This window comes from Ochlerotatus camptorhynchus, unplaced genomic scaffold (genome assembly GCF_037179485.1).
Source record: "Ochlerotatus camptorhynchus isolate MF236.1 unplaced genomic scaffold, CSIRO-AGI_Acam_v1.1 ptg000021l, whole genome shotgun sequence".
Taxonomy (NCBI): domain Eukaryota; kingdom Metazoa; phylum Arthropoda; class Insecta; order Diptera; family Culicidae; genus Ochlerotatus; species Ochlerotatus camptorhynchus.
Window position 1 is genome coordinate 970,334 of NW_027040513.1, and position 10,122 is coordinate 980,455.

Here is a 10,122-nt window from a genome sequence, read left to right on the forward strand (position 1 = left end):
GAACTTTGGCAGAACTTCACTGAAATTTGGCAGAACTTTCGGCAGAACTTCTCTGAATTTCACACAGAAAAAAATTCTGAATTTTAACTATCGCGTAAAATCTCCCTTCGTTTAATGTTGAGCTACAGTTGACATAAACAAGGAAATCGTTTACAAGCTTGCATACAATATTGCTAATTTAAGCGATATCGTTCTTGAATTTACACGAAATATCGTGTAAATTTATGCCAAATCTAGCGTTAATTTTATGTGCGCTGTATCTCGCAGAAATTTGCATGAATTTGTCAAACGGTGCATCAGTACTTCCCTGAAGTTCAGCAGGCCTTCCCTGAACTTCAGTAGGACTTCTCTGTCCTTTGGCAGGCCTTCCCTGAACTTGGAATCTTGGCATTGAAGTTTTCAGTAGAATTATTATAATTATACAATAATATTGGCCTTCCCTGAACATTGGTAGAACTTCCCTGAAGTTCAGTAAAACTTCCCTGAACTTCAGCAAAACTTATCTGAACTTGCCTGAACTACGACAAGACTTCTCTGAACTTCAGCAGGACTTCCCTGAACTTCAGCAGGCCTTCCCTGAACTGCAGAAGGACTTTCCTGAACTGCAGCAGGACTTCCCTGAAATTTGCCAGAACTTTTGGCAGAACTTCCCTGAACTTCATCAGTACTTCCCTGTAGTTCAGTAGGCCTTCCCTGAACTACGGTAAGATTTCTCTGAACTTCAGTAAGACTTCCCTGTCCATCGGCAGACCTTCGCTGACCATGGAATTTTGGCATTGAAGTTTTCAGTAGAATTATTATAATCATACAATAATATTGGCCTTCCCTGAACATTGGTAGGACTTCCTTGAAGTTCGGCAAAACTTCCCTGATCTTCGGTAGAACTTCTCTGAACTTCAGCAGAACTTCCCTGACCTTCAGCAGGACTTCCCTAAACTTCAGCAATACTTCCCTGATTTTCGGCAGGCCTTCGCTGAACTTCGGAAGGACTTTTCTGAGCTTCGACAGGACTTCCCTGAACTTTGGCAGGACTTCCCTGATATTAAGCAGAATTTTCGACAGAACTTTATCAGGACTTCCCTGAAGTTCGACAGGTCTTCCCTGAACTTTCGCAAGACTTCCCTGAAATTCGGCAGAACTTCCCTGTACTTCGTCAGTACTTCCCTGAACTTCAGTAGGACTTCCCTGTCCTTCGGCAGGCCTTCCCTGAACTTGGAATCTTGGCATTGAAGTTTTCAGTCGAATTATTATAATCATACAATAATATTGGCCTTCCCTGAACGTTGGTAGGACATCCTTGAAGTTCGGCAAATCTTTCCTGAAGCTCCCTGATTTTCGGCAAAACTTCTCTGAACTTCTCTCAACCTCCGCATAACTTCCCTGACCTTCAGCAGGACTTTCCTGAACTTCTGCAATACTTCCCTGAACTTCGGCAGGCCTTCCCTGAACTTTGGAAGGACTTTCCTAAACCTCGGCAGGACTTCCCTGAACTTTGCCAGGACTACCCTGAAATTCGGCAGAACTTTCGACAGAACTTCCCTGAACTTCATCAGGACTTCCCTGAAGTTCGGCAAGCCTTCCCTGAACTTCAGTAGGACTTCTCTGTCATTCGGCAGGCCTTCGCTGAACTTGGAATCTTATAATTAAAGTTTTTATTTCAGTAGTAGAATTATTATTATTATACAATAATATTGTATTTACGAATATGGTCAAAATTTCAATACTTCTCATTTTGCTCATGTTGGTTATGGTGCATTTTGAATTTGGATGTGGTTCGAACGGGTGTGGAGTCAATTTCTTTCACCTTTAACCTTAAGGCAATCGGTGTAGAATCCTTATTTCCGATTAATCGCACGAATATTAGCTCTCATAAAACATACAATAATGAAAGTGGAAGCACACAAGGAGTTCCAATTTCATGAGCAATGTCACAACAGTCTGAGATTTATGCTCCAGAAAATTTGGAATGATAGTGCATATCAACCATCATTGTTGGACACTTCAAGAAAAAAAAAGTGAAACACAACACCCCTTAAACCGCAATTTAGGGCTTATTTCTGGAGATAAACGAGTTTAAGCATTTGGAAGACCAAATATCTCTCAAATCGCGATTTAGGCCATAATTACGAAGATAAATGGGTTTCCAGATTTGAAGCACCAAATACCCCTCAAATCGCGATTTAGCCAAATTTACGGAGATAAACGGGTTTAAAGATTTAAAAAAAACCCAAACACTCCCCAAAACGCAATTTAGGCCGTATTTCCGGAGACAATTAAAGATTTAAAGATTTCGAAAACCCACACAACCCTCAAATCGTGACTTAGGCCTTATTTCTGGAGATAAATGGGTTTAAATATTTGGACACCAAATATCCATCAAATCACGATTTCAGCCGGGTCTCAATATTTCAAACACCAAACACTTAAATCGCGATTTCGGCCTTATTTCCGGAGGTAAACGGAATTAACATTTGGAAATCATAAACACCCCTAAAATTACGATTGAGGCCTTATTTTCGAAAAAAAAAATGGTTTAAAGATGTGGAAAACCCTAACATTTCCCAATTGGGATTTTGGATTTATTTCTGAAGATAAAGAGGATTAAACATTTGGAACAACAAATATCTCTCAAATCGTGATTTAAGTCCTAATGACGGAGATAAAAGGTTTTAATGATTTGAAACACCAAGCAGATCTAAAATCGTGACTTAGTCCTTATTTTCGGAGGTAAACGAAAGATTTGGAAGACCCAGACACCCCTCATATTGCGATCTCGGGCCGTATTTCCGGAGATAAATGGCTTCCCCAGAAATCCATATGATTGCATTGGCTTGTGTCTTCTGACTCCCAGAAATTTCTTCCAACTTTTGGAAGATTCATCCCACTTTTTCGGTAAATGTCTAATAACCTTTCCTCAAAAACTTTTTCCAACTTCCATCTTCCACCTGTATTGTATTTCAACTTCACCGGTTTATGTTTTACTTATTTCCCTCTGAAATTTCTTCGGACTTCCAACAGAAGATTTTTTCGACTTCACCTCGAAGTTGCTTCCTTCTTCCCCAAAAGTCTTTAGGGCTTTCCCTGGAAGTATCTACTAATTTCACGGAAGGCTTTTCTCTGGAAATTTCTTTCCCCTGTGCTTGCGCCTACTTTCTCCGAAAGTATCTCCTCTCGACAAATTATTTAAATAAAAAAAACGTATGTCCAGTATGGTATCTATACTAGCTATTTCCCGGGAAGTCAAACTAGTTTCCCGGGAATCGAGGAATGCGTACCTTTTGTAAATTTCCCGGGTAGAAAACACTACGCCAGGAACAAGAAGAAAGGCCATTTTGCTAACCATCCATCTCCCTCATTCCAGTGGATGACCATCATCCAGTACCTGTGGCCGTGCCTGATCTTCCTGTCACTCTACATCCTCCGGAACCGTTTCCAAGCGGTCGAAATCGCCGACTGCCAGTTTCCAACCCGGCAGCTCCAGAATAATGGCATCCTTCCGTTCTTCCAATCGTACGTGTGCACCATCGAAAACGACTGTAGCGATCCGCGGAGATTCGAAGAAACCTCCGACTTTGACAGGGCCCCGGTGACGCCGGTACTGAAAATTGTCCAGATATTCCTCGACACACCGCAGCTGTACGATGCGGTGATTACACTGCCGAAGGATCGCAACTTTATCGGCGCCGTTATGTCCATCGTGACCAACGGGCGCTTCAAGGAGATCGAGAGCAACGCGGACCGACTGGTTCGAATGCTGCCGGAGCTCCAGCAGATGGTGGGCGGTAGCTTTGACATTGAGAAGGTATTTGCCGACGACCGGATGTTCTCCAACTCGGGCAAGATCCTGTGCGGGAAGCCGTTTCCCAGGAGCGATAATATACGGTTTGTGGACAATGTGCTGTATTCGAAAGATTTTAACGGAGCCGATCCGGATGAGCTGGCCGTGATGCCAACGAAGTACTGCAAACAACTCTATCGGGATGTTACCAATACGAACAATGGAAAGATCACGTGGAAGCAGTTGAAGCCGATCCTGCAAGGGAAGATCCTGTACGGGCCTTCTAGTGAGAGGAACGATGAGATTATCAATTTTGTAAGTAGCTGATTTAAGGGGAAGTCTTGAGCGATTGATCTTATTAGGGCATTCTTCTTTTACAGGCCAATCAAACCTTTGCAGACATGGGTCGACTGCGGGATTTCTTTAAGGCACTAAACACTACGGTGCAACTGCTGCACACAGATGAAGCGTTTCGTGGAAGTTTCGAAAACTTGATTGAGCTGGCCAAGTCTCCGATAGTGCAGATGATCGCCGGTGGAAACGTGAATATCGATCTGATCGAATCAATGCTCAACGGAATCCTGACCGATAAAACCGTCGCGGTAACGCTGGAGACAATTGCCAGCATATTTGAGTGTTTCTCAACGGATCGCTTCATCAAGGTCGAGTCGGAGAAAATGCTGGAGGATGAGGCTTTCAAGTTGAACCAGAAAAAGCTGTTCTTTGCGGGACTGTTCTTTGAAAATGGGACTACGGAGAATGAGATTCCTTACAAGATCCGGATGCGAATCGACGATACTCCGGTGACAGTGGAGAACAAGAATCGGTTCTGGTTCCCGGATCCGGAAGCCAGTTTTGAGCTGGATATGCGATACCATCGAGGGTTCATACAGATCCAACACGCTGTAGACATGGGAATCATTAAGGCTATGAAGAAGGAAAAGTTCGGTAGCGGAAAGAGGGCCAGTGAAATGGTGTCCAGCGATTTGGGACTGTCTTTGGGTGAAGACATGGATGAGGAGGAGGAAGAAGATACAGAAAAGGAAGAGTCTACTACGGAGGCTGTAGGTGGTAGTACGACTACCGAGGACCTAGATTCACTGTATGCAAATCTCAGTGAAAAGGTCAACATTTCACAGTCTGATTTAGCGAAGTTCAGCAACAAGTCATCAATCGATGACTATTGGGACTTCAGCGATGAGGACGAAGTGGACGAAGAGGAACCTCTGGTCTCAAATTCTTCAGCGGTTCGTAGTCGACGTCGACGCGCACCTCAGTTCAATCTGTTCAGTTTGTTCCTAGGAGGAGGAGGATCATCTGAAAAGAAAGACGAAATCACCTACAATGTCGCCGGGGAGAAGTTCTACACCAAACAGTTCCCGTATCCCAAATTCACCAAAGATCAGTGAGTATCCTAGAGCCAATCTTACCACAATTTATAACATATGATCTGTTTCAGTTTCAAAAAGGGTCTTTACCTGGCTCAGTCCATCCAGATGTGCTTCTTCATTGCTCTGATCGTGCACGTGTCTTCGTCAGTCCGACAGAAGATTTGGATGAAGGAAAGTGGCAACACGATGGTAAGGGAGCTGACGATGTACTTTTGCATCGAGAGAGTTTACGAACTGTTTTCCTGTTTCAGTTGATGCGTGCCATGGGGCTCAAATCCTACTCGGAATCCATTTCCTGGGCCATTACTACGTTGATTGAGCTGTGTATCGTCTTTGTGCTAGCACTGAGTATCCTCTACAGTGGAGGAATCCTACAACATTCCAGCAAGATCTTCCTGTTCACGTATCTACTGGTGTTTGGCGTTTGCTTGATTGCCTTCTGCTACATGTGTTCGATGTTCTTCGGCTCCGCGAGCATTGGATCCGTATCGGCGGTCATTCTATTCCTAACGACATTCCTACCTTATATCATAATCATCTCACTCGGAGCTGTGGTTAGCTTTGCGGGGAAATTTGTAGCGGTAAGTTTTGCCTAAAGATTGACAGCCTTAGATAGACTAAAGAACTGTATTCTTCTTCAGAGCTTATCGTTTTCAACGGCCTTTTGCTACGCTTGGCGGTACATTTTACGGCTAGAGCTGCAGCAACGTAGCGCGGATTTCATGGCCCTCAAGGGTTCATATCAAGAGAATGACCTGGCCTTCGGTATAGTGATGATGTTACTCGATGCTGTACTCTACTATCTGATAGGTTTGATCTACGAAAGGCTAACTCATGGTAAGTGCTGTTGACTATATTAGGCGGTGATCGATAACTAAGTCTGATCATTTCACAGAGGACACAACGTTCTACCAGGTCAACCGATCCAAGCTGGACAAAAGCATCGGTGCTGAACTACGTAATGTGGACGTCATCTACGAAAATGACAAAAAGGTGCTGGACAACGTATCCATAACATTTAAACGGGATGAAGTGACCTGTCTACTTGGACGCAACGGAGCCGGAAAGAGTACGATTATGTAAGGGTATTCTTTTTCCAAAAAAATTCCTGCGTCCTGATTAATTTTTCCATATTCCAGCAAACTCCTAACCGGCCAAGTCCTTCCAGTGGTGGGGGATGTCACCCTACCGTTAGACTACGACTTGATCTCGGGCCTGAAAAATAACGCCGAGAAGATCGGTCTGTGCTCGCAGAACGACATTCTCATTCCAAACCTAACCGCCAAGGAACACCTGCAGCTATACGCCCGAATCAAGCTAACTAAAGGCTTCGAAACGGAGGTTCAACGAACGCTAGATAATCTCAAAATGGGCAAGTACAAACACTACCGAGCGTCGGAGCTCTCGGGAGGCTTCAAACGAAGGCTATGCATAGCGATCGCTTTCCTGGGATCACCCAATTTGGTCATTCTTGATGAACCGTGCAGCAGTGTTGACACCAAAGCCCGAAAGTACATCTGGGAGCTCATTCAGACACTTCGGAAGGATCGAGCGGTGATTCTGGCAACGCATCACCTAGATGAAGCGGAGTCATTGAGCGATAAGGTCGTCGTGCTGGAAAATGTAAGTTGATTCCATGTATTATTGGCTATTCGATAACTCAAAATGATCAATTCTATAGGGAAAAGCCATCCTGGAGCAAAGCCACGAAGAGTTGAAAAATCGCTTCACGAACACCTTGTACATAGATCTGGTACTGAAGACGATGACGGAGACCGATCGAGCCAACTTGATATCGGACCTGAACAAAACCCTGGATCAGCAAACAAACATGCAATACGAGCTGGTGAAGCTTCCTAGAAACAAGCTGCAGTACAAGCTCACCTACACTGCTGCTGATCCGTCGGAAATTGAGTTCGTATTCTTTACCCATTCATACAACTTTACCCTAACGCCATCTTCCCTTTAACAGCCTGCAGTCCCTCTTCGATCAACTCAACCAGTGCCAAGACAAGAAACTAATCCTTTCCTACGACATCAAACACGAAAACCTGATGAACATCTTCAACGCCGTCAACTCTCACGAGACCAATCCTACCGAAATTCGGGAACCGGAAATTGTCTCAGCCAACGGCTTCCACGGTTCAAAACCAACCGAACGCAAGCTTGGCACATTACAGATCATCTTCAGCCTGCTTCACAAGCGTTTCCTTCACTTCCGGCGCAACTACCGACTCCTGATCTGTCTGCTCGTCCTTCCGACCTTGTTCGAAATCATCGCCATGTACTTCATGACCATCCGACCTCCGGGTGAACACGATCAAGCGATTGAACTGTCCACTGATCTGTACCGGAACTCTGCCGAATTCTACACTCGGACAGGTAATGGAACTAGTTTCCAACTGGACATCAATTCAAACATGCTGGCTCACTGCCCCGAAGCAGACTGCTACCTGTTCAACAATTCCGAAGATGCCTTCCGATGGATGCTGCAAACGACCTTTGAGTTTGCGGATCACCGCTTTGGAGGCTTAACCGGTCGCAAGGAGAAACACTTCGTTTGGTACAACAACAAGGGCTACCACTCGATGCCGGTGTGGCTGAATTTGCTGGATTCAGCAATCCTTAAGGCGGAGCTGGAGAACAGTAGCTACAGTATTCGTACCATCAATCATCCACTGAAGATTGAGGAGGACGAGTTGACCGTTTCTTCGATGTGAGTTTGTGGATAAGCTTTGAAAGGGTGGAATAATGATAGGTTTTTTATAGTCTTCAACAGGTTGCCGATGCCGGTATCTCGTTGATTTTGCTGTTGTCGTTCAGTTTAGTCTTGGCGGGAGCTTCCGTTTACATAGTTAACGAACGAGTACGTGGAGAAAAGGTGCAGCAACGTCTAGCTGGGGTGAAGTTTGCCCACTACTGGGGAGTTACCTACGTTTGGGATGCTATGGTAAGGCGTGACTTGATTAGCTCGGTCCCAAATAACTGATAACTGTTTCTTTTCCATAGATCTTCCTCATCGCCGTAGCGCTGGCTGTGATCGTCTTCCAAGTGTTTGCCATTCCGGCGTACACAGAAAAAGATCAACTCGGTGGCATCTGTCTACTGCTGGTGTTCTACGGATTTGCTTCCATCCCCGCGGTGCACCTGTTCGAGAAGCTGTTCAACGACGCCAGTTTTGCCAATATGTCGCTCTTCTGCCTCAACGTGATCACCGCTCTGGGAACTCTGACGACCATCATTTTGTTCGACATCCTCGGTGAATCGGAAACCTCGGAACATTTCCGCAACTTCCTAAATCGTGCATTCCTGATCCTACCACAACATGCTCTTGCAGATGGTCTGATCGAACTGTCCAAGAACTACATTCAAGCGGAGATCTTCAAGCGGTACTACATCAATTCCTACAAACCACTAATGACTATTCTGGAACCGCATCTGATCGCACTAGCCGTCATGGGCATAATCTTCATCTGCCTGAACATCATCGTTGAACGGAAGATTATCCAGCGGTTCTTCCAGGAGGCGGAATCCTCTCTCACACCCGTCTACGAGCTGAAAACCGTGCGGTCCGACGAAGCCGTCATGAACGGCAACGGAAAGAAGAAGTCACTGACTGCAGATCAGATTCTCTCGGTGGATCACCTCTCCAAAGAGTACCGATCGGGTGAAGCCGTCGTCAACGATGTTTCGTTCAAGATTCACTACGGCGAATGCTTCGGGCTGCTGGGCACGAACGGAGCCGGAAAGTCAACCATATTTTCGATTCTGGCCGGGGAACAACTGCAGAGTAGTGGTGGTTTCTGTTTCTTCTCTTCGGTGAGAACTAGATGGCTTGTAAACTGCGGTGTGTATCTAACGGTTTATTATTTTTTAGAATTGTTTGTCGTATTGCCCTCAGAGCAGTTTCCTAGATCCACTGCTCACCGTAGAAGAAGTAATCGAATTCTATGGTCAGCTGCGGAACGTCGAGAACATCGATAAGGTAGGTGATCTTTCTTGTGTTTCGATTGAATTTAGTTTACGAAAGTCCCGTATTCTTCGCAGTTGGTGATAGAAACCCTTCGAGAGTACCACCTAGAGCCGTACAAACGAATTCTGGTCAAGAATCTCAGCGGTGGTAACCGACGGAAGCTCTGCGTAGCAGTTGCCTGCTTCGGAAACACCGATATCATCCTAATGGATGAACCTACCAGCGATATGGATCCGGTTACCCGAGCCATCGTCTACCGAACGATCGAACGGTTAAACAGCCAAAACCGATCAGTTCTGCTCACATCTCACAGTATATCTGAGATAGATAAAATTTGCCAACGGATTGCGATCCTCAAGGACGGTTACCTGCTCACGGTAGATTCACCGGAGAGCCTTACCGAGCGGTACGGTAACAATTACCTGGTAACCATATACCTCGAGGAGAATAGAGAAGTGGATCTCATTAGGGTGAGTTACTCAAAAAATCTCTAACCAGAAAATATTTCAACCTCAAACTTCTCTCCCATTCCACAGACCATCAAGCGGGAGTTCAACGTCTCCGAGGACCTGGTCCAAAACAAAAACTCGTTGCAGTTCGTGTGCAAGGTACAGCCGGACCGGCCGCATACCGGCATCGAGAAACTCCACAAAAATAGTCAGGTTACGATCAACCTGAACAACAACACCGTCGATTCCAGTCCAGCGTTGACGGGGAGCGTCAGTGCACTAGTAGTTAAGCTTCACCACTTTGCCGAGAACAATCGATTACGGTACACGGTGGCACGGTGTCTGCTGGATCAGGTATTCGAGAACATCCTGCAGAACCACGAAGAGGAACACTCCAACGCTGCGTTCGTGGAAAACTGAAATGGAAACCGTCCCTTCCCTTTCCTTTCCCATCTCCACTAGAGGGCAAGTTACTTACCTACTAAGCTGGTTATTAGTACATAACTGATATGGATAATATTTTAAGACCCA

General features: G+C 45.3%; 1 protein-coding gene across 3 annotated transcripts in view; it reads left to right on the forward strand.

Annotated features, from left to right (window-relative positions):
• The window catches only part of ldd (lipid droplet defective), a 96,087-nt gene extending 85,971 nt beyond the window's left edge, over positions 1-10,116 (forward strand). For all 3 annotated transcript variants that reach the window (XM_065225096.1, XM_065225104.1, XM_065225087.1), the window contains exons 3-16: positions 3,362-4,093; positions 4,159-5,183; positions 5,238-5,358; positions 5,421-5,750; positions 5,811-6,006; positions 6,065-6,248; positions 6,309-6,792; positions 6,851-7,083; positions 7,142-7,885; positions 7,939-8,119; positions 8,179-8,988; positions 9,047-9,154; positions 9,217-9,612; positions 9,679-10,116. In XM_065225096.1, the coding sequence (XP_065081168.1) occupies positions 3,362-4,093; positions 4,159-5,183; positions 5,238-5,358; positions 5,421-5,750; positions 5,811-6,006; positions 6,065-6,248; positions 6,309-6,792; positions 6,851-7,083; positions 7,142-7,885; positions 7,939-8,119; positions 8,179-8,988; positions 9,047-9,154; positions 9,217-9,612; positions 9,679-10,011 (5,877 nt within the window). In that variant the 3' untranslated portion in view covers positions 10,012-10,116. The remainder of the gene's footprint in view (positions 1-3,361; positions 4,094-4,158; positions 5,184-5,237; positions 5,359-5,420; positions 5,751-5,810; positions 6,007-6,064; positions 6,249-6,308; positions 6,793-6,850; positions 7,084-7,141; positions 7,886-7,938; positions 8,120-8,178; positions 8,989-9,046; positions 9,155-9,216; positions 9,613-9,678) is intronic.
• Positions 10,117-10,122: the final 6 nt, after the last annotated feature.